General features: G+C 38.9%; 1 protein-coding gene across 2 annotated transcripts in view; it reads left to right on the forward strand.

Annotated features, from left to right (window-relative positions):
• Positions 1 to 25,231, forward strand: part of gli2a (GLI family zinc finger 2a) — a 72,311-nt gene that overhangs the window by 9,849 nt on the left and 37,231 nt on the right. Inside the window, exon 2 of one of the 2 annotated variants that reach the window (XM_058082359.1) lies at positions 9,374 to 9,508. In XM_058082359.1, coding sequence (XP_057938342.1) covers positions 9,400 to 9,508 — 109 coding nt within the window. In that variant the 5' untranslated portion in view covers positions 9,374 to 9,399. The remainder of the gene's footprint in view (positions 1 to 9,373; positions 9,509 to 25,231) is intronic. The other variant, XM_058082358.1, reaches the window with a different exon arrangement.

Here is a 25,231-nt window from a genome sequence, read left to right on the forward strand (position 1 = left end):
TGGTACCCATTATGTCATTGGATGGTCATATCACTTTGTACTTTGGTACGTGACAAAAAAAACAAAAAAAACTATAAACTATAAACTATATTAGGAAAGCAGGAAGTGAACAAATGTAACAGTTACTGATTGTAAAAGTACCAGATGGAGGGGTATGATTTAATAAGCTTTGCTTCTTCCTACTACTTTTAGACATGTGGAACTGTGAACTGATTATGTGATGCATTCAATTGTAAGCTGATGCATGTTAAAATGAAATAAAACCATTACCATTAGCAAAAATATTGGGAAAAAATTAAAACAAATGTTTCATTTAAGACTTTTTTTATTTTGACATATCACTATGTCATGACCTGCACTGCACTAAACAGACTTAGTATCATAAAATGTAGCCAAACATCTTCAAGAGCCAGCTGAGCATCAACATTGTCTGAATAAATGACCGTCTCACCTGGCGTCTTCACAGTTGCTACTGATGTCACAGGTCGACATAAATACAGCTACGACTTTAAGGGGTCTCCCTCTTGTCAGCAAATGCCGAGCTGTGACGTGGAAGTACAAACAGCTGGGCCACAACTCACACAAGTATTCCTAATAGAGTGGTCAACCCAGTGGAACAACAAGGAGGGGGGGGGGGGGGGGTGCACTAAAGCCAAACCTGTGGGAAACGTTTTGGTGTCCTGCAATATGAAACGTAACTTTCTGGCATCGGGAACACACACACACACACACACACACACTCAAACTCAAACTCACACGCAAACACACAAAGAGGGTTTTGCTGTTGTTTTTAACAGCTCAGTGGGTTTGAGGTAGAGTGTGAACAACACATTGAGGATAACTGACCCAGGCCAAATGTTTTAGTGGGCTTGACTCGTCAATCCAGTGACAGATGTAACTTTTAACACACGAGCAAAGCGTTACTTGAGTGTTAGTTCAGCTGTTACATTGTTTACCACAATAATTGTGGACACTTGGACAGAGTGGTGCGTGGTGCGGAGGGCACACAGGAGACCCGAGTTCGATTCCACTCTCGGGCATTTCTGTGTGGAGTTTGCATGTTCTCCCCGTGTGAATGAATGAATGAGTGTGAGGTGTGAGTGTGAATGGTTGTTTGCCTATATGTGCCCTGTGATTGGCTTGCGACCAGTCCAGGGTGTACCCCACCTTTCGCCCGAAGACAGCTGGGATAGGCTCCAGCACCCTCGCGACCCTCGTGAGGATAAGCGATAGAAAATGAATGAATGAATAAAAACGTTCAAAACAATTCTAATCATGTTTCATCACGACAGGCTCTGCGTTGACCTCACTCCCCTCCCCTTATAGAGCTTGATAATTCATTACCAAAAGTTAATTTTCAGTCAATTAAACAATCAATTAAATACATAGGCCTTAGCAATGATGTCTGCCACTCCTTAATCCATAAGAAGGCCTGGTGACATGTCACCAAATGTGTCGTGTACAGTTTTGTGCTTGGAAACCCCCCCCCATCACAAATGTCTTCTATGATATATCCCCCATCATTACTTTAAATGCCTGTTTTTTTTGTGGGTTATATACATTCTGTTATGGACCCTTGCATGCATGTCTGTAATACAAAAAACTTAGTGTGTCTCTGTAGATTCCATCCTGTTTGTGAGTCAGTGCACTTCATAAGCTTCACATCTGTTTTGAGTTGGTATATGGAGACAAAGAGATCAGCTACAGGATATTGCATCGCAAGAAAGGGTAGACTCGGGGGTGGGGTAAGAACTCATCCAATGGGCTTTTTTTAAATGCTGTTTTAGGGTGTACTTACACTAGGCTATTGGTACCGTGATGGACTTTTCAATTCCCTCTCTCTTGGACTGCACTCACACTAAACATTTGTGCTATGACCCATTTGCTTGTCCCATGACTTCTGTTCTCCAATATTGTACACTCTGGTTTGGTGGATTATTTCTAGTCTTAATTTGAGTCATTCTGATCATTCTATTGTGAAAGGTGAAGGTCATCATTAATTACTTGCGAGAGGAGCGATTGCATTACTATTTAGTTCTGTTATTGTCAGTCGTGTGACCGCATGGTCAAACGTATCGTGGCTATGTCAAGAGCTGACTGACAAACAAAGCTTTATTTTAAGATGTGTAGCAAAGCCTGCTTTATGACATTTTATACATCTGCGTTCAAACCACTGTCATGAAAATGTCCTCCTTGTACTGGTAGGCAGGATTTTTACATGATATCACTTGTTATCTGCTCATTACTCTGCATTTTCTATGACCTGCTGATTGGGAATGTAGTCCTAACGGATGGACAGACTGACAGATGGCTGTATGACATTCATGGGCGAGGAGTTGGAAAAAGTTTTAAAATGTGTTAAACCAAAAAGAAAAGAGATTGAGGCTTCAAAAAATGAGTTGGCTGCTTTTTGCTGTATCAACAAGGAGTCAGAATAAGCTGAAGAAGAAAGTATTTGGTTGAATGAGAGAACAAATGTAAGGTAAATTAAAGGGCTTGAATGAAACTCTAGAGCAAAGGCATCCATGGTGGTCAAAGCCGGGCCATTTCAGGGCATAACAGCTGTATTTTGCCTGAATTATACAAGGAACACTGTGGATTCAGATAAACACAAGCTACAACTGAGTACAGTGGAAGATGAAGCCTGCATGGCGTCCCGTCACCGCTGCCTTTTTTTTTTTTGCTTCCACCTGTGTATTAAATGCATAGGTCAAGCCATTCCTCTTCCGTGCATTCCGTCATTTTTAGCATTTTTCAGATATCTGTGTAACTGGAAAATGGTTAAGAACCACTGTCCAGTTGGGTGCATGTACTGCAACCATTTCAAAGCTGTCTATCGCTATTTGTCGTTTTCACCAACCAGCAGTTAACGCAGGATTCTATCAGGTCTGACTACATTTCTCCTTAACCAAGTAATTAAACCTCAACCGTGGATGGAGTGAATTTTCTTCAAAGGTATATTTTAAAAGCTGACGAAGGTCATCACAACAAAGCTGAACTAGTTACACAGGAGTTATGTGATATATACATAATGGAAATGACCAGCTTTTTATTATCATTGACTTTATGGATGTAAGGCATGGAAACAGTGAGCCATCTGAATATCATCGGGTGAATGTGTTGGTTTTTTTTATGCTTCATTGCATCATTCATTTAATTATCAATAAACAAAAATATCTGAAAAACATTTTACGTGGAAAAAGTAAACTTTCCAAATAAATAATAATAAGCTTACTGTTTCGCAACAAAGCGTTCTTTCAACTTGAGTCTAAGCCAATATGATAAAGACTCCAAGTATGTAAAACAATGTGATATTTTAGCTTTTGGAGGTTGTTATGATAACCTGCATGGGTTGTCACCTTCAGAAACCTGAGTGTGGAGGTCTGCAGGTGGTAGATCTGTGCTATCCACCACCTCCGTTCCGTTTGCCAGCAGAGTAGAGTGTGTAGCTGTAGCGGTCTGCAAGTGCGTGCGAGTGTGTTTGTGTATATGTGTGCTGCCAGGAAAGAGAATCTACCAGCAAGAGGATCACATTGACTGGAAGATAGGAAGGAAGAAAGTAAGAAGCCTGGATATCTTCAAAATGAGAGGGCCTCTTTTGATGTATGTTTTCATTCCTTTCAATGTTGGTGAAAGGGGAGCTGTTGAACGGTAGTGGAGGAGAGAAACACTTGAAACTGAACGAGGCGCTAAGAAAAACACACGCCAGGTCTCAACAAAAGTCCTGCAAGTCTGAGGCGAATGGGGTAGAAGGTGAAGAGGAGACAAGGAGTTGAGAGAAAAGCACTGACGTACGGGCTGTCCTCTTTAAATAAGCAAAAGCTTTGTTGAGCAACAGTAAATTCATTTGTCCCTGGCTTGTCTTATATACACCGCACTGTTATTTATAGCTGTAAATAAATTAAATCGACCAAGTGTACGCAAGAAATCGCTCCTCCATGGTCTCATTTCACAAACTTTCAACAGAAAGCAATAGAACTACTCCATATTAGTCCACAAAGTGGAGAAGCTGTCCAGAAACTGAAAACACTGATCTGTGTTTTAATATTTTGGCATTATATTCGTGACCAAAAATGGTATGCATTGAATGTCGTTCAATATTTTTCAACCTCAAAAGATGAACCCCGATATTTCCAATGCGCTCAGAATGCAGTCATAATAAAAATGCACTTAGAACAGGGGTCTCAAACACGCGGCCCGCGGGCCAAATGTGGCCCGCAGGACACTAGTTTGTGGCCCCCGCCTTGATATGAAAGTTTAATGTTAGTGCGGCCCGCGCAAGTTTGATATGGATGCCGTATGGTATCACGTACCCAGAAAAAATTATTACGTTTGATTAATGTTCATGTTAAAGGTTAAATAACTGTTAATAGTTATCCTCCCTATCCATGTGGAAGTGGTAAGTTTTTGGCTATTTAAGTTTAAAGGAAATAACTTGAAGGCTATGGTTTAGGTCGCTATAGTTTTCTAGTTTGCGAGTTAGCATGTGTCTCAAGACCCTGCAGTTGCGCAATATGTTGTAAATAAAAAAGAGTATAAATGTGACTATAGTCGTGTTTTGTCATGTCTACAGGGCTCTAATAATGCTTTGTTCATTTTAATTTGGAAAAAATAATTTGTCTACCCACCAACTATATGTGGTTTCTTAAGTTTTTATTATTTGCCGTTTTATTATTATTATATTTATTTATTTATTACTGATTGATTGATTTTCTTTATTCTTGATTTGTTTATTTATTTTTCATCTTATTTTGTGTAGAAAAATAAAAATTAAGATATTTGAGAACAGTGGAATGTTTTATGAGAGCTTTTCTTGTAGAAAATTGGAACCAAAGTGAAGTTTTTAATTTTTTTTTGTTTTTAATAAATGCGTTTTTTTTTTTTTTTTGGAAAACCTGATGCAGCCCAGTCTCACCCAGACCCGAGCTCCAGTGGCCCCCAAGTAAATTGAGTTTTAGACCCCTGACTTAGAATATCCAAGAATAAACAAATAATTCAGCATTCTGGGTTATTCTTCCTCGGTAATCGTTATCATTGTTTCAAAGGACTTGCAAGATTTGCTGAAATCTGGATGAATGTCATGCGTGAGGACATTTCAGCCTGACTTTTTAGGCATGTAATTTTTTTTTCACTGCGATGAATTCCAAGTTATAAAGTTCCAACTTTAGTGGCTTTAGTGGCTGCGTGTAGCAGTTGTAGTACAAATCAAGCCTCTAAGTGACCAGTCATATCGTGTCTGGGTCCACTCCAAACCTAAGGCATGGTACTTGGCTTGTGTGAGTGCACTAATTTGTGCCCATGTACGACAAATTTCCCCTCATTTGAGTCCATACACACTCATATGCACAGTCGAAATCAAAAATAGACTCAAAGGCACAACGTGTTACAAAGACATCATGGAGTTACCATGCAGTAAAACATCAGAATAGAAGTGATGGGACAGTATAGTGTACTGGTCGGAGTGTGAATGAGCCGTATGAACACAGGCCAGTGGGAACTCAAGGGAATTGAGCCCAGGTACATCACAGTTGGAATGACCAAGTATGAGTAATGAGTATTACGCCAGATAATTTGGGGCTTTGTCTTGTATTTGTTAGATACTTAAAACCTAAACTTTCATTGGGATCAAGAGCTGTATTGCATGTTATTTGTTTTCAAAGATGTTTGTCAAGTTTGTGGCTGTGTTACAGGAAGCAACAAGAACAAAACATCCTCTGTGCGGTCAGTACTTCTTACTCACAAAAAACGGCAGACACAATTTAGAGTTGGAAAAAATCTGCTTCCATATTGGTTTTGTGTTTCCTCACATTTTTTCTAGGGATGAATTGGTATTATCATATATGTTGTGTGTACTCTTGGTTTGCAAACATCCCGCAGTCACACGGCAGAAGAAAGGGGAGGGGGGGGTGCCTTATCTTGTTCGTGCCACTACAGGGCTGCCCAGCCAATCAGAGGGTGAGAAAAGTGCCCCCTTGTTGTTTATTCGCCTTTGGCCCCTGCCATCTGTCCGACTGGTTCCTGACACCTGTACCAGACCCTCAGAGTCATTTGTTGTACCATGGGACGACATTGTGGAGACATGAAGGCAATGTGGGGACTAATCATACAGCTTCAAAGACTTTATTATGTTTGAATAGGATCCATCCATCCTTTTTCTATGCCGCTTGGTATGCTGGAGCCTATCCCAGCTGTCTTCGGGCGAGAGGCAGGGTACGCCCTGGACTGGTCGGTTTGAATAGAATAAACTTCTAACATGTAGTCCTTACTACACACAACATGTTTGCATACACTAATAAAAAAACTTAATTACTGAATTGGGTTGAAAGCAGCCTTTTAAAACGCATGCAAACACCGTAATTAGATGATACACTATTTGATTGTAAACCAGATTCCTTTTGAATGTGTGCACTTTCATGGATCAATCATCAGCTTTCTTTCTATGCATGCACCAGTCCTCCATGGAAGACTGATGGTGCAACATTAACATTAACATTCCATTCACAAGAGAATGTTTACACCAACAAGGAGATCCATTACAGCAACAGAAGATGCAATAAGTCAATGACACTTTATGCTTCAAATTTTCTGGTTTCACTCCATGGTTTTCCAAAAATGTATTTAAAAAAAAATTATGCAGTTTAAATTTTGCCTATATTAAGCATTTTCTAGAATAGAAATAGTAAAATGAATGAAAAATATAAAGCACCAATACAAGGCACTCAAAAGATGCATTCAAGACGCGGTGACTGAAATGTAGTATTCCACATTGGTCGCTAGGTGTCAGTAAAGTTACTGTAATGTTCAGTGAGAAACACTAGGGCCACACTAGATTGCCAGAGTAGCTTTTTTAATTATTTTTTATATTTATTTTTTTATAATTATTAAATTATCTAAGAACAGGCAACATTATCCATAATAAAAACACAGGCTACTGTTGTGGCTGTAACCCACGGCAAGCTAAACCTCAGGTCACTTCCTGTCCACCAGCCACTCTATTCTCCTCGTACCAGAACACGTTTACAGCAACACACAAGAGCACGAGTCTTATTTGGTCTTAAATGGTTAGTAAATATACTTGCATTATGTCTACTATTATGGGTAAAATCATTTTAAATGTTACTATAGGGGTGTTATTTCATGACTAGAGGCCTCTAATAATGTTAAATATACAGTATTTAGAAGGTCATAAGCAGGTTTTCTATGCTCTACGAAAATATTGCATTTATAAATAAGGAATCCTACTTTGTGGAAATAAACCAATTAATTGCAAAAAACAATTTCTATATATAGATAAAATAAAAATCTGTTTGTAATAAGTGTAAGGGCATTTACTTTTAGTGTGAAAACATTTAACACAATTTCCAGGAATCTGAGTGTTTTGAGGTTTTATATATTTCATGTATATTTATTTTAAACTATTGCCAAAAATGGATGGATAAGGAAAACTTTGTAATTTCATTGACAGACTGCAAGAACACTTCATAAAGAACATCTACTCACCCCCCAAAAAAGCCAATAGCACCAGGGTAACGTGAGAGTTCCTTGAGACAAGATGGCTTGCTGGCAGGTTCCAGGATATTTTGGCAGCAGAAAAGAAAGAAACAGATGCAGCGTAAACCTGTTAGTCGTTCACCTCTAATCGGCTTACATTGGCTCTGTGACAGGCGACTGGCACCTCTGAAGGGTCACAGACATGATTGCTAGTGCCCACACACGCATGCACGCCAATATACAAGATGACATCCGGTATAGCCGCATGGATCCACTTCAACACTTCACGCATTCTGCAGCTTGAATTCATTTTCTTACAGAGACGTTTTATGCCTTTTATGATGAGGAGCCCCTCAGTCTACGTATGTATGAGTTTGGTTTCTCTGATGGTGATATAAGTCAATTTTTTGTGTAAATAGGAACATTTATCTAAATTAACAGCCATGTTGTTTGGCCTTGAGTCAGTGCCACTGAGGAAAAGACAGGAAGCAGAACAGGAGGTAGCAGAAATGAGGATGCTGTGGTTCTCATTGGGAGTGACCAGGATGGATAGGATCAGGAACAAGTACACCAGAGGGACATTAAATGTTAGAGGCCGTGGAGAGGCCAGACTGAGATGGTTGGGACATGTCCAGAGGAGAGATAGTGAATATATTGGTAGAAGGATGCTGCCAGGTAGGAGGCGTAGAATAAGACCAAAGAGGAGGTTTATGGATGTAGTGAAGGAGGACATGGAGAGAGAGACAGATGCAGAAGACGGTTGGATTTGCTGTGGCGACCCCTGAAGGGAAAAGTCGAAAGAGAAAGAAGAAGAAGAATACCCAAGTCAAAACATCAAGCCTATTGATTCCACATCCCGAAAATTCCTGTTTTTCCCGGAATCCACATTCCAAATGTCTGTTCCCTTTGTGCATCAATGCACTAGGACAAATTCCCTTTATGTTACATTCTTGGCAATAAAAATGTTTCTGATTCAGATTTTCATTCTGCAAATGTCTGTGACAGTGGGGTCTCAGCTTTTGGCACAAAGGAGGCAAAAGTAACTTTGATTATAGTCCAGTATTTTCCAGTCTGTGGAGAGATGGCTTTATGAGTTTCTAACCCTGCACACCAAGAATGAAAAATTCCCTCATCTTTAGTTTTGGCCAATCCCACAGAAGGAAAAGCCAGTCTTCTCTCTTTACAACTCGGTGTCAACACGTGCAGACAGTTTCTTCTACGTCTCAAAGCAGATTGAGGAATGATGAGAACCATCTAGCACGCTAGTGTGGATGTGGATAGTGTGGTTCCCCTCGTAGGACTACACCGATTCGTGTTTGTTCTTAGCAGCAGATGATCCTACCAAGTCAAACAAGTGGCACGTTGCCACGTCACCAGTCCATTCACACACACGAGGAGGTATTGACATAGTGTGTGTGGCTAAAACCTCAGCACTTAAAGCCACTCACATTTTCAATTGGAACAGAGAGGCCATTGTGAACTCATTACATCAAACTGAGAAACCTGTGTGTGTTCAGGGGTTGACCTGACATTATTTACACTGAGAGAATAAACCACAATGAAATAACCATGAAAACATCAACTTACATCAGAGGTTCTGGCCATTTATGCCCAGTTGTATAATAACAAGAATACAAACCCTGTAAAATAAAGTATAAATAAAATGTTGTTTTTTGCTCATACAAAATGTTACATTGATGTTAAAAAAAACCTTTTAACTGACATTCTTTGATTCATTTATTTACATTCATTGTCAGGTAAGGTTTTGAAGAAGATTAATTACTATATTTAGTGCCACAATGTCATTGCTGTAGACAGGAAAAGAAATTGTCCCTTCATGTTCAAGACTTACATTTATATTTATATTTTTCTCCTTCTCTAGTAGCTGTTGAAGATTAAACGAGCAGCATGGAAACTTCAACTGCGACTGCCACTGAGAAAAAGGAGTCCAAGGGTCCTGGTATAGATGGAAGCAGCTTCTCAGAACTCCCAAAGAAGCCGTCACCCACCTCCAGAGGTACGTACATAAGCTCCATTTTTAAGAGGTCCTTTGTCTAAAAGTTATTGTTGTTGAAAGGCAATGCATTCACAGGTAAACTCTGCAAAGTTCATTTTTTTTTTTTTGGACCAACAAGTTACAATTTAGACTCTCCAATAAACCTAACATGGGTTCTTAGAGAAAATATATATATTGTATATACTGTGTATATACATCTATGTAGATATATATTTTTTATTATTTAATTGTATTGACATTTATTCTATTATTTCACATCTTTAATTGTTTAATTTTAATTGTGTTTTTTTATAATTTTATATTTATAATAATATATACTTAGAATAATAATAATATATTTATAATAATAATAATTTATAATATATAATACTCATTATTTTTTATATATTTATATGTATATATATTTATATATATTTATTATATATATTTATTTATATGTATTTATTATTTTTATTTATGTATTATGTATTTATATAATATATTTATTATATACAATTTAATATTTTATAATAATAATATTTTTAATGTATTAATAAAATTGAACTATAGTATTTGCATATTATACAATACGTTCTCACTTTTGGGACACCTTCTTCAGTTCCGTATAAATAAGTTGTCGGATCATGCTCCACTGTGCAGTGAGCGTCATATAAAACATGATCGTAATTTGGTGACACATGAAAAGAGATGCGGGCGGCGTCTTTTGGAGATGTCAGAGAGAGGATGATGAAAAAATGCTATAATGAGATTGAAAGACCTTCTTCTACCTCCCGAGTGTACATTTCATGAATTACTAAAACAGTCTGGCATAGCAGTGGACGGCATGGTGTTTCAGAGGCCTCTCTGATAAAGGCTGCAAAAGAGGGAAGGGTCTTTGAAATGCAAACAAGAGGTCCTATGATATTGTGGTATTAGCAGTTTTTCTTAATGATGGGGCTTGGTGGCCTGCCACGAGATGAGCCATAAGCATTAATTGTTTAGGGATGCTGGGTTTAAACTAGGACATTTCTGTGCACCCTCCTTGGCACCTCCACAAAGAGTCGACTAGAATTTTCAAGCCAGCAAAGAAAATGTTGAACTAGCACAGGGATGAATTATTCATTATTATGACCATTGTGTGTGGTGTTGTTCTACGGGAATTGACATGTCATTACCTTGTACCGCTGATGAAAAAAAAGTCATCCTCACATTTCAACAGCTGTTTGGGATGCGAGGTAACAGAATGCGGATGCTGGCTTAAAGTTACTAAATAAGAGACTCATAATAACAAGATGAGAGGTCTTGTTTTCATTAGCGAACGCATGACGAAAAGTAGGATTAACGAGGCTGTGGGACCTTCTTCGTGCCTCTGAGGTACTTGTGTCATGAATTACTAAATGCTGTTGGTGGACCAAGCTAGTAGACTTTGAAACCCATCAGAAAGACACACAGGCATCATCTGAGGGCCACTGCAGGAACATATCATTCATTTTGTATTACTCTTTCATGAAGGGCCTGGTGGCCTGCCACCACAAAGATGACTTCTAAAACTAGAACGATTGTCCTTAGATACTTAGATACTCTTTTGTTTTCTATTTGTTTATCCTTTATACAAGCCGGTTTGTAAATTAGCATACATGCACAAAGAAAAATATGTCACTAATTTAAATAAATCAAGTCCTTTTTTTTAAGATGACACACACATTCTTCTTAAAGTGGTACTATTTATTTAGGTTAGTTAGGGAATATTTGCTTCAAACCACAGAGACCGCTGTTCTGTTTTCACAACTGTTTGAGACGTCATTGACAATTTGTTGAGATTGGACTGATTTACTAACACTATTGTTAGAACAGTGGCAAAAGTAACATGGATAATTCCTCACGGTATTCCAACAGCAGATTAAAAAGCAGACAAAAATGGTCCTGTTACTTTGGTCATGGTCCAGTAAAATGTCCACATATCATTGATCGTAACTTCAGTCAGCCAAGAAGAGCTATGCACAACTATTAATGGAATGGAATGGCCTTTATTGTCATTATACAAGATGTACAACGAGATTGGAGAGCTTCTCCTTTCAGTGCAGTAGTCAAGTTTAAAAAAAGTACATAAAAGTAGTAAAAAAAAAGACAATTTAACAAGACATATACAAAATATACACATAGTATTGCACAAGAGCATATGCGGGAGCAGACATATTGCAGATATATTAATTTTAGTGCAATGATAAATGGGTCATAGTGCAAATAATGACTGGTGTATACAGATGAGTAAAGTCACATATGAGTGTATTGTATTGGGTTGTTAAATAAATAAATATGATTGAGGTAGTAACAGGAAGTGATGGAAATATTGCACATTTACTTTATGCTAATGAATGGGTACGTTAGTCTAAACCTTAGACCAGGGGTGCTCACACTTTTTCAGCATGCGAGCTACTTTTAAAATGACCGAGTCAATATGATCTACCCACTACAAAAATGCAAAACATCTATTTATTTTCAAATGTATTGAGGATTATTTGTACGTACAATGTATGTTGATGTACCTTACATAACCAAATGAGCCAATATTGCAAAACACACATAATTAACTATTAACATTTTTTGTAATTACCTGAGTTTACTTTGATGACTTGCACTGAATTGAACCAGCCAGGGATGCATAGTCCGGACAGTAGCTGCTGATAGCCAGGTTAGCCAGGCAAACGCACTTCGAAAAAGACATTGTGAAAAAAAAGTCCACCTCCCATTCCGTATGGAAGTGATATGTTTTTGCCTTTTTACTTGGTCCAGCTCCTTCACTCATTTTAGTGACCATAAACTTTAGCGAGGGCTTTAAAATCTCGCAATTTGCCGACTAGCTTAGCACTTTGCATCGTTGTTTACGCACGAGCGGTGACCTAAAGGTCAAAATTCAGTTGTCATCTGACTGGTTGTCCTGTATGTCAATCAAGTAACGGGGATGGATGATAGGCTCACATCGTAAGTTCTGCTGCACTTAGAGACGTTGTTTGATTTGATTGGTCACCCGAAGGGCAACATTCAGTTGTCATCTGAATGGCTGCCCTGTATATCAATCAAGTGACGGCATTGATGCTAGGATGATATTTTTTTTATGTCACGCCGCGATCGACCAGCGATCGACCAGTACCCCCTCCGCGATCGACCGGTACATCGCGATCGAGGGATGAGCACCCCTGCCTTAGACTGACACCTCACTCAACCCAACTCTGTCTACTGGGGTACAATAGCCAAACGTCTGTGCGTAAAAAAAAAAATACCCGAAAGGGTTTCCAAAGGGAACACATTTGCAATGCATCATCTTACTTTAACTTACGAAAAAATGTGTAAAATACTCACTTTTTGTAATATTGTCAGATTTGAAATGGGTTAGTTTAGGACTAAAGATATGAACCCCATTGTCTTTTTTCCAAAAACCCAAGGTCATGCTTCTACTCCAAACAGTCATCTTTACATTGGGAACAACTTTTTAGCTCTCAAATCTCCGAATTTTAAGGGGTTAAAGTGCACTACCTTCAAAATAAAAGAAAACCACTAAGGAATTTTCATCGTTAAATCTCTGAACTTGTTTTATGAGTACTCACATCGCTTTTGTCTGAAGAATACATGCTTTGTTTCCTTTGAACCGTGTTTAGACATGAATAACAATGTGTGTCAGGAGCCACCATTTTGCCAAGGAAGGAGACAGCTCGGAGCTGTATAAGTATAAAAGTGCAGGTTAGCTTCAATCATAAGATAAGAATCAGGCTGCTTTCTTAAAGCCTTGTTAATGGTTCTAAATGGGCACCCGCATTTGGTGTGACAGCCTACAGCTTTCTCACAGCTTACAGGGCTTGCTTCCACAGGCTTGTCACTTGCAACCTGACTCCAAGGCCGAAGGATTTACAAGTCTGCATTGACCTGAGCTTTAGCTATGTCGGTCTAACATGTGTTCAGATAAGGTGCCGGTTTCCAGGATGGTACGGTGTCTCACCATTTCAGAAGGCGGTTGAAAACATGCCGCAGTCGTCCGTACTTGAGAGCAAAAGCTATATTATAGATGTCTGTGACACTTGTGATGGTGGGCTGAACTTTTGTCGCCATGACAACCCCAGTACAAGTGTTTTACATGCATATGGTTTGCAACTTAACTAGTCACAACTTAACACGTCTTTTGTATGTGGCGTACCTTAAAAAGCCCCATGCAGGAGTTCTACGACTGAAATGGTCTGTGTGTCATTTCCGGTCGCTACTGGGTAACGCTGTGACTAATTAACGAACTGACCAAGCGATTACTTTGGGTTGTTCATCTTCTTCATATACACCAATTATGATTGTTGACCGATTTATTATATTTCGTTTTTGTGGCAAATAGCCAGACTGGCCATTAAGTTTGCCACCATAGGCTAAAATCCGTCGTCATGTGTCATTGGCCATCCGTCTAGTACCCCTGATTTAAATTTGGGCTCATTTAGGCAAAATTCCTAGGAGTTCATAAATATATTCTCCGTAGAATTTGCCCAAAATACCTACTTTAATTTTTTTGTCAGGCATAGACTTTTGCAATGTCAATTTCCTGACAATCAGAACAGTTTGTATTATGTTTTCTTCTAATTTGACACTGAGTGATTTTATTGGGGTTGTGTTTGGAACCCCTATGGCCAATCTGTAAATATGTAATTTTTAAGTTTTATGACTTTTTTTGTGCATGTAAGCTCTCCACAAGGCAAAAAAGCAATATTTCTAATACTAAAAACACATGCGAAAACATTAATTATCTGTTCTTACAGATAATTGTGGACTGGGTACCTTAAAAAAACATGTACTCAGGGCTCCATCTTGCTGTAACGTCCACAACATGAGTATTGATCGCATACTCTAATTGAAGGTTAAGTATAGCACAGATGGATGAAGAAGAGAAATCTTTTATAATTACTTCTGCACCGAGTCGAGTGTGGCTTTGAGATAAAGAGCAGTGTGTTAATCATGGCTATCATCGCTGCATTTCAGATGCAGTTCAAGTCTTAAGGGTGTTTCTCAGAGGAGGGCGCTCTGGAGCAGGTCACGGCCCCGTTGGCAGAGAAAAATGGCCAAGAAAAAAAAAAAGGCCCTCCTCCCCTCTCCTTGCTCTAACCAAAGGCCTACTCCAAAGGGACAGCCACTAATCTTCCTGAGAAAGAGATTTCTGCCTTTCTTTCTATGCTCTAAATGAGGCTCTTATACTACTCTGGTTTTCACAGACTGGGTAAGAGGTAGAGGAATGGGGTGGGGGGATTGGAGGTCAGAGTTATGCAGAGATGACCGCATGCATGCCAGATGCTTTTGCCCTCTTTGGGTTTAACTTCTTGGCCCTGCGACTTAGTTGAAATAACCATCAAATTCCTGTCCTGAAGGGACAAAATACAATGACAAAATACAAATACTTCTGTAAAGTCCATATGAGGGTTTACGCTTTGGTCATTTTAGACAACTTTTATTTTGTTTACATTACCTAAATTTGGGGCGCGTGGCTTGGGGGTGCACAAACATAGAAGGAAGCGAATGCATTGCAATTGTTCCTCCACAAATGCATTTCATAAACCTTCCTAATCAAAAGCATTAGAAAGATTCAAAATGAGTCCAAATTAGAGATGGAGTAAATACCTTTCCAAGATATTTACTGGATCGGGAGTTCGATTCCCCCCCTCGGGTATCTCAGTGTGGCGTTTGCATGTTCACTTTGTGCATGTGTGGGTTTTCTCCGGGTACTCCGGTTTCCTCCCACATTCCAAAAACATGCTAGGTTAATTAGCGACTCCAAATTGTCCTGCTTTTCATTTTTATTCACTACCCCCATGACAATTATTGTACCCCCAGGGGTGGAGTAGCCCACCTGGGGAACGTAGGATTTAGAATACTGGAAAATATTACGTCTTTAAAGGAGCATGGGTGATTCCCAAAACAATTACAGAAACACAAAATTACATGCAAAAATGTCCAAATATTTTTTTTGGTTAAAACCTTTGACCTGGGGGCGGCACGGTTAGTGCGCCAACCTCACAGCTAGGAGACAAGGGTTCAATTCCACCCTCTGCCATTTCTGTGTGGAGTTTGCATGTTCTTCCCGTGCATACGAATTACCAGCAGATAAAGCTACATCATTTATGTAGATGGAAAACAGCGTTGGGCTGAAAATGGAGCCTTGCGGCACCCCTTTAGTGATGGTGAGAGGGGGAGTTTTCAGTCTTTACTTGCTGGACTCGGTTGTTCGGTTTCCTCCCACATTCCAAAAACATGCTAGGTTAATTGGAGACTCCAAATTGTCCATAGGTATGAATGTGAGTGTGAATGGTTGTTTGTCTATATGTGCCCTGTGATTGGCTGGCCACCAGTTCAGAGTGTAACCCGCCTCTCGCCCTAAGACAGCTGGGATAGGCTCCAGCATGCCTGTGACCCTTGTGAGGATAAGCGGTATAGAAAATGGACAGATGGATGGATGGGTACTTGTGTCAGATAATTCAATCATTTATTCACCTCTGCTACTGTTACCTAATTTTGTACAGTTTAACCAAAATTTATTATAATTTTGTACCAAGAATCAGTTTCCCATCACAAGTCCGCAAACCCAAAATAAAGTCATGTGGCCCTCATTGGAAAAGGTTTGGACACCTTTGATGCGAATACAAACATACAATAATATTTACATGTGTCCCTGCTCTTGCTGAGACAATTGTTCACATTACCACTGTTTCAGTAGAACTCTTTGTATTGACATTAAAAAAAGCCAACTCTGGACAATGTTTGTACAATTTAGCAAATAAATCTGTGTACCAGATGTGTGTACACAGACAACATGTTCCAAGCAATGGGAGAGAAGGTGGAAGCAATATATGGATGCTTGAGGGGATTAGCCAGCACCCAATAGGACAGCTTTCGCCCCCCCCCCCCCCCCCCCCATTCCTTGAGTCTCACAATTCACTTTAGTGTGTACTTCCTTTTTTCATGTTATTTCAGAGTATGTGTTGGATAATCCATGTCTTTGCTTCTAAGACGCTTCCTGTCTGTTTTGTTTGTAAAACTGAAGCGCAATAAGGTGCCTGTTTTTTTTCTCCTCTTCTAAGGTGTCCCGTTGGCCAACAATTTATCTGATGGGAATTCTGATGGGAAGACTCCACATGTTATGGAACAGTGTTTCCCTTAAATTACGTTATATTAGGGAGAACCCCGTTAATGGCATTCCACACATTTAATTATACCTTCCGTATAGAACAGGTCTATGTGTTATTATTTTATTAAACAATAACAATAATAGGGATATCCAGTAGTATTAGTATTGTTTTTTTTTTTGCCAGTGATGATAGTGGCACTCGAGTGATGATACAGTAAACCTCGGATATATCGGACTCGGATATATCGGAAATTCGCTCACAACGGATGGATAAAAAAGAACCAATTTTTCTGTAATGCATTTCCAATAAAAATTCATTGCATATATCAGATTTTTTATAACGGATTTCGCCTATTTTGGACAAAATCTCCAGTCCCGTTCCAATGCATTTCCATTAAATTTCCTTCGCATATATCGGATGGCCGCATCGTGGCGCTCCGATTCGCCGAATCGTGACAGGCCGCTATACGACGTCATTTGCAGCGTTTGCAGCGTTGCCTGCGCGTCCAGGTACATTGGAAACATAGTCAAGGAAGTGCCTTTTTATAACGGATAAAATCCGATTTACGCATATACCGGATATAAATCCGATATATGCGTAAAACGGACATTTTCCTGTATACGCATATAACGGATTTCGCTTATATCGGACAAAACCAGTGGGAACAATTGAATCCAATATATCCGAGGTTTACTGTATATTTATATTAAGTATGGAATTATGTGTGGAATTATTTCCACATTTTGCCTTTGGATTATCAATATGCAATTTGCATTCAGTGTAAGTTTTGCTTTTTTTGCAAAAACTAAAAAAAAAGCAAAACTAAAGTGCAACCATTCATGTGAAACATGATATAAAGCGCTCATGATAACTAATGATAATATAAAATAAATATTATATTTATCAATTGAACTGTATTATAAATTTAATTGCTTAATTTACAAAGGTCCACGGGAAAGAAATGAGGTTATTGATAACAGAAATTCTTTTTATTGAATAATGTTTTTGTCCTGACAAAAACACAATATTTACATGACACATATTAATCCTGAAATAATGCATGTGCGGACCCCAGATGTAGCGGGAGGGGGGGAGAGGGGTAGTGTATTTCAGTTTGAGTGTGCGTGTGTTTGTCTCAGTGTCCGTTAGATCACCCCCCCGGCCCACTCACACATAGTATGCAGTCGCTGTGCACGTGCACACCACAGATGTACCGTAATTGTCCTGCAGAGGAACGATTGCGCTACAGTCTGCTACGCCGAGCATGTGAGCGCATGTTTGTGTCAATAGTAGTCAAATCCCCACCCGACTAAAACTGTAAACCGAATGGGAAACTGTGAAAGTTATTGCATGTGAATTTGTATGACATGAACTCGAATCCGACCCAGCGTAACCTTCGCTCTGGGATAATTTAATTTACTTAGACAGCCGTAAACCTCACAGTACCAGAGAGACAAAATAAACGTCGGAAGAGTTTAGACATGGTAAAACAAAAATCTGTACTAACTGTAAACACAGGCAGGAGGCGCTTGTGTAAACCGACCCTATTCTGCAGCGCTGAGCTGGTCGAGAGATGGACAGCCTGTGGTCAGCCTCTTCACCCCTGCCACCCACACCCCACCTCCCCCGCCTGAAGACACAGCTGCGGTCCACTATTGTATAAACATCGCTGGGGAAAAGAAATAACCACAATACTGCGCTGAGCACGGGAGCCCACTCGCATGAGAATTGCATGGAAACAAAACAAAATACACCCTGAAAAAGAAAGTAGATTCATGCTCATTCAGTGGGGCGAAATAGTAAAACATATAGGAATAATATTTGATTATATGCTCATTCATACAAAATCATTAAATAAACTATATATACATTAATTTGCATTGGATTCAGTATAAGTATTTGATCCCAGAGCAACAAGCAAACATTCTGACATTCCCACAAACTGGTAATGTGTCCATAAAACACACAAATTAGTCTCAAACTAATCTCAACTCATTATGTGGATAAAAGACACCTGCCACAAAACGGTCCTTTGCATTCAAACCACTACACCACCATGCACAACACCAAAGATTGTACCAACGACTACGAGACCGTAGTCTCACCTTGGTGAGAAAATTCCCAGCAGAAGCATTCATTTATATTACAAGGTCTTACTATTTAATTTCTCTATTGTGCATGGGATAACCGCTAATTACAGACGAGGAAGTTTCCTAAACAGAGGACAAGGACTCACAGACACTCATTAAGACTTGGAACCCTCTCTTTTTTTTCCACTCCAATTGGTCTAAATTGATCCTTCATTGTTTAATGTGGACATTTTGGCCTGTTCATTATCATGCGAGGAAGAATAGTCATACACATAGTTTCATTTCAGATGACGGTAACATTTAAGGAATGACCACGTTTGACATCAACAGGAAGACAAATAGCAATGAACCGCAGGCCAATAAACATAGTGAAAGACGAGGGGTTAACAAAGTCAGACATGTTTGACTCATGTGAGAACAAGTTCCTCTCCTTTAGCACGATTTAGTTGACAAACAACAACACTTTCCCTCAAACTTAAAAGTTTATTCATGAATATATATCAGTCCATTCCAGTCAGGAATTTAGATCACTGCTTGATGTTTCCCACTTTACCACAACATTGAACGTTTCCAAGAAACCTGGCATGTTATTTGAATCAAGCCATTCAGTGTACGTATGGCCTCCTTTGGACATTGTCCTTGTTTGGTTGCCAAACGGTGATAAAAACATTTACATGAACACTGCATTTACCATTGACTGTAGTATCTTGTGGTATTTTCTGAAATGGGAGAAACTCAAGGGAACCTCAAATAATGTACGTTTTTGCAGGTGTGCAGTATAGTATAGTATAGAGTACCAGCCTTTTTTGTGTACATGTGTGCCTTTCTTTGTTTTGTTTCAGTAGTTTTTAGTACAGTAATATTTGGTTGCCATATGGAATTCCCACACATTATACCTGTCACACAACTACTTTGCAAAAAAAAAAAATTCCCATGTCCAATGTACCATAAACATGGCTTTTCTATCCCTTCCCACACTCTACTGCCACATCGTTACTAACACCATTAGGCTGTCATTACCCAACACATGTAAGATGACATAATCCCAGTACTGAGTGAGCCAAATGTCCCTGTAGGCAAGAGTCTGTTGCAGCCAAACAGGACCGCTACCTTGTGGTCTGGGTTGATGGGTACCACGTGGAAGTAGAGGCACTCACTTGTACTAATAGTAGAAACTGACAAGTAGTGGTCTTGACAGGTGAGAATCAAATATCCCGAGCTAGTTATCACTACAGAAACTGATCCCTGTTGTAAAAGCGCTTTTGAAATTGTCCTGACTCTGGAAGTCACAGAGATATGTTGCTCATTTATTTGGATCCTAAAATACAATTAGGGTTAGCTTTCTGGTATCATCTCTTATGTTAATGGGTCGGTTTTGGCCCATATATTAAATCAGCTATAAAATACAATACAATAATACAAAATACAATAAACAATAAGATACCATCAAATTTGCTTCTCATGTCTTGGTTACCTTCTTAGGCTTCCTCATCCATGAAAATGTTGGTTTTAATACTTTTGGTGTGGGCATGTAGGTCTTTTTTTTGTCACTATACCCCTCGATTTCAATTTCCCAAAATGGTAAAATGAACCTCAAAATAATTATATCAATAAATTGAAGGTTCTTTTGTTACCTGGCTATTACTGAAGATATCTATATATAACATATCTTTTAAATCAATTAGTTTTATTTATTTTCTCATTTTAGTATTAATCACGAAAGAAACATCTATGGTGTTCGGGTCAATTTTGACCCATATATATTAATGTCAAGAAATGGTAGAAAAAGTTATTGTTTTCAGCAACAGAACTTAAGTATAAACTGAAATCAAAAAGCAGAACAGGCATTTTCCTTGGAAAAGGACAAGATGTTCATTCACTGTCATCGTTGCCTTGGTTTGAACATCAGCATTGCAGTACAATTGAGTATTTATTAAAATGGTCATGTAAAACAGGCATTGAATTATCAGAAACATACTTGTGACAAAAAATGAGAAAAGGAAAACAGCTCTTCAAAAAAAGTTCTTCAAAAAAAGTCAACAAAGTCCACTCCGGCTTTTTCCTGCCACAGCCGCTGTGCGTAAATGCACAACTAATTGCATGGCAGCTGCATGTGTGATTCATTGTTCCACCCCACACTGGAAGTCAAGGTGTCTGGAAAGGAATTGAAGTCATTTTGTTTGTGGTCGTTTTTGTTTTTTTTTTAAACATGTATAGTGTGTGGAGAAGCAATTGCACGTCCTGACTTTGACTTTGGGTACTATTTTGCGGTTTGGAGAAGTGATTGTAGTATAGCTGTCGCCGCTGCACGCCTTCATGTGTGCACGTGGAAATTCTGAAATAGGAACTGTTAACTGTGGTACAGCGGCAACATATCTTATGTGTAGCTGTGGAGCTCATTGTGCTTTTTCATATTCATGTTATTGATTTTAGAGGATGTCAGTGACATTGCATCTGATACAAATATTATTATTGTAATTGTAATATGGGCACCTTTGAGGGTATATATTGTCAAATCTGGTACAATATAGAACGAGAGATCCCTCCTCCCTAAATCGCAGCACATGATGCGACTCAGCAGGGTGCTCCTTATGTGGTACATTTAAAGAGCACAAGGAATAATTCAGTGGCGGCATGTGGCACCCTGTCCCCACGGAGCCAACAAGAGTTAGATGAAGATAACAACTGGAACACATGTGGATCATTATCAAAAGCCAGGCAGGAATTCCTAAAACTTCAATGAGCTCTTAGATTAGAGCTTTGAAGGGGGGGGGCAAATGGAAAATGCTTTCTAATCAAGGCCCTGCAATAACATAAGCCACAACGCCTAAACTCTTTAAAATCTTCTCCAACTGAAGCCAGATGGATTTGGTTCATTTGTCTATGTTGAAGTCAAAAGTGACTCACTGGTGAAAAAGTATATGGTAACTCAGGATGTAATTATGTTTTTGTTGCATGCGTATAAGTAGAAACCACTTTTAAATACATACATTTATTTTACTACAGATATACGTAGGTAGACAGATACTTAATAATCTAATAATACTAATTAATATATCAAGTAATACTACTGCTTTAAGGAATGGAAATCAGGTCTAAACGTATTCTAGCACAATATTTTGCTGCTTTGTTTTTTTAATCAAATCAAGATGAACAGGCATGCTGCATTCTACAATGTAATTGCTTCACAATGTCATTGTTTTTTTTGGCTATGCTAAGATTAACAATAGGAACAATGTTTTCTACTACTCATTTTTCATTCATTATTCAGTGTTTCTCTGAGGTTTACAGCTTTGCGGTCAGGGTTAGCAGACTGTATGGCGATTGTTCCTCCATTATTGTTAACCACCACTTTTGTACGCCAAAATCACAATACAGAAGTTTAAATGACTGGTGTACCTCTAGCTTGAAGATCTCCTAGTGTGCAACATCTTCAAATTGGGTCTGCCCAAATTTTGAGTCGATGGCGATGAACTTCTCCGGAGACCGGAAAAGTTGGTGACAAAGTGTACAGGGTAAATTAAACTGTTTGTTCAGTGTATTTTAGCACTAGAGAAATCATACCTGTACATCCATCCGTCCATTTTCTATTGCACTTGCATTCAGGTCACAGGTGGAGGTTGGAGCCTATCCCAGCTGACTTTGGCCGAGAGGTCAGGTAAACTCTGGACTGGCCAACCTCTCTCACCATCCAATGGCAGGGCTGATTCATTCATTCATTCATTCATTTATTCATTTTCTACCGCTTTTCCTCACAAGGGTCGCAGGGGTGCTGGAGCCTATCCCAGCTGTCTTTGGGCGAGAGGCGGGGTACACCCTGGACTGGTCGCCAGCCAATCACAGGGCACATATAGACAAACAACCATTCACACTCACATTCATACCTATGGACAATTTGGAGTCGGGCAGGGCACATATCAACAAATAATTATTCACACTACATTCACACCTATGGATAATTTCAATTATGCACATAATAACTGCACATGTATATTTTTGGAATGTGGGAGGAAACCAGAATCGCCAGAAAAAAAAAAACACACACGTGAATTGCTGGGAGGTCAACATGCTAACCACTAAGCCACTGTATGGCCCCATATTTATTTCTATTCTCATCATTTATTTCTGTGTGTGTATATACATATATTGTATAGTGTATACATATTTATATATATATTTATATATATATATATTTATATATATATATATATATATATATATATATATAGTAAAAACACATTATTATTTATAACTGTATAGTATAGGCATTTGTATAGTATAGTATAGGCACTTTGTGTACACATTTTAAGGACGCCCTGTAGTTGTTCTAAGGTCCTCTGACCTGTATTGCAGCTGTTTCTTGTTAGCACCTTAAAACAAATTCCCAAAGTTAAGTCTGCCCCAAAGAAAGAGAGAAGGGAAGGGAATTTGTAAGATCCTGCTGTTCTGTGTGTGTGTGTCTTTTTGTGTGCTTGTATATAAACAACTCAGTCTTAACATTTTATCTTATCAGAATTGATGAGCCCACGGGCAGGACTGTGCACTTAAGATGTCCTGCCATGTGTTCCAACCACCACTAGACGTCAGCTGAGCTGGTCTTAAAAATCTCCCTTTTTGCCTTAATAGCATCACTCCTCCGACAGTGAGACTTAAAATAGAATTGTTAAAGTCATCTTGTGAGAGGCAGCTGTTAAGTCAATTTCCTGTGCGGTGTTTCCCGTCGTAACATTTGGGGTGCAACACATCCACAATGTGAGTGTGTCTTCCAAGGAGGGGTGGGTGCTTTTTGAAATATTTTTAAACAGAAATGAAATCGTGATAACATGGGAACAACTCTTCATTTAAGGCACAAATTCAGTTTCTTCTGTTTATTTTTTTTTTTTTAATTCAGAAGCGGATGTCGCTACGCTACCTTTTCAAATTGGGTGTTGACCTTTGCAAACATTTCAACAAAATCCACAACAAGTTGTAATGCCCGTGCATTAAGCAAGACGTTATCTCCAATGCAATACCAATAGTAACATAAGATATTTGTAATGACGATGTAGTAACAACGTTGATTAAGACGAGCTGGGAGCAAGAATATCAGCAGCCTTTGGAAAAATACTGGCTTACATTAACAAGTGTTACAAGACAACATGATGTAAACACACTCACAAAGGTTGACTCGCACTGGCATGCTCTGCTAAACTAAGCTTACCAAGCTTTATTATCATTTTACATATAGTAGAATGAAATTGCAGCAGTTCCATTTTCAGTTCAAGCCAGTATGAAGAAGAATAAATAAAGAATAAATAGAAGAATAAATAATAATAAATAACGATGGGTCTACATTGTAGAGGACGATTGGTTGCCTTGGTTACATGGTCTTGTCTCATAAGCGATGAGTTTCAAAGTTTGTTCTGCAACTTTCGACTAGTATCAACCGTAATTGTATTAACACGGAAATCATAGGGCACCTATTCAAGCAATGATTGCAAAAGTGTTACATCTCAATGCCATACATTTCCTTTGTACTTATTTAGGCTTATTTTTTGCATTTCCGACATGCATAGAACCAACCATTTTAACCAGCCTGGTTTGTACTGGACATGATGTCAGCCTTCTTCCAGGAACATGTCACAGGCCCTTATAAGCAAATGCTCGCAATCTGCGTGGATACATGGGAAGATCTCTTAAATATTTTAAAAATAATAAAATATTATAATAATTAAAATAATAATGATTATATTATTATTATGTAAAATATGCAAATATTGTAATATTATTATATATAATTAATATAATTATTAGCATTAACATAATAAATATAATAATAATAATAGTTATAATAATAATTTAATAATTATTATTTTAATTTTTATTATTATTATGTGCTTGTGTCTCTTTTTTCAGGAGCACTTTGTAAACAACAGACCATGTCAAACAACGAAATTGATACAACCATCAAAAGGTTGGCTCAGGCCATGATGCCAGGTTGTATGTTGAGTTTAAATTAAATACTTTTGAAACATTGGGCGGGCCGTATTCAAACACTTGGCGGGCCGGATGTGGCCCCCGGGCCGTAGTTTGCCCACCCCTGATATAGACAGTTGCTAAAGTGCTACATCCCAATGTGAGGTAACTTCATACTGAAAGTCCACCACAGGCCACCACAATGCCGTTGTCATCCAAATGAACGGCCCCGTGATTGTTGAAACTGTTGCCGCCTAACAAACGCTTGATGAAGACCAGGGCAGGTTTGGCCAGGAGATATTTACCAGCCTCCCACTCAAGCCCGGAGAACAGTTTTCCCCAGAGGCACCTCACCCCGGGGTGACCCCTAGTTGAGACGCTCTAGATTGATGTGCACTGCCTCCTTTTCACACACACATTGTATTCTGTTTTGGGTATTTCCTCTGCTTTTCCCCCCTTATTTCCTTAAAAAAATGGTCCAGTTTACGAGGGGGCGTGGCAAACTTGCGCTAAGAATGCTGTCATAAGGCAATGAGGACATCGGTTGTGTG

The sequence above is a fragment of the Doryrhamphus excisus genome, chromosome 9 (assembly GCF_030265055.1).
Source record: "Doryrhamphus excisus isolate RoL2022-K1 chromosome 9, RoL_Dexc_1.0, whole genome shotgun sequence".
Lineage (NCBI taxonomy): Eukaryota > Metazoa > Chordata > Actinopteri > Syngnathiformes > Syngnathidae > Doryrhamphus > Doryrhamphus excisus.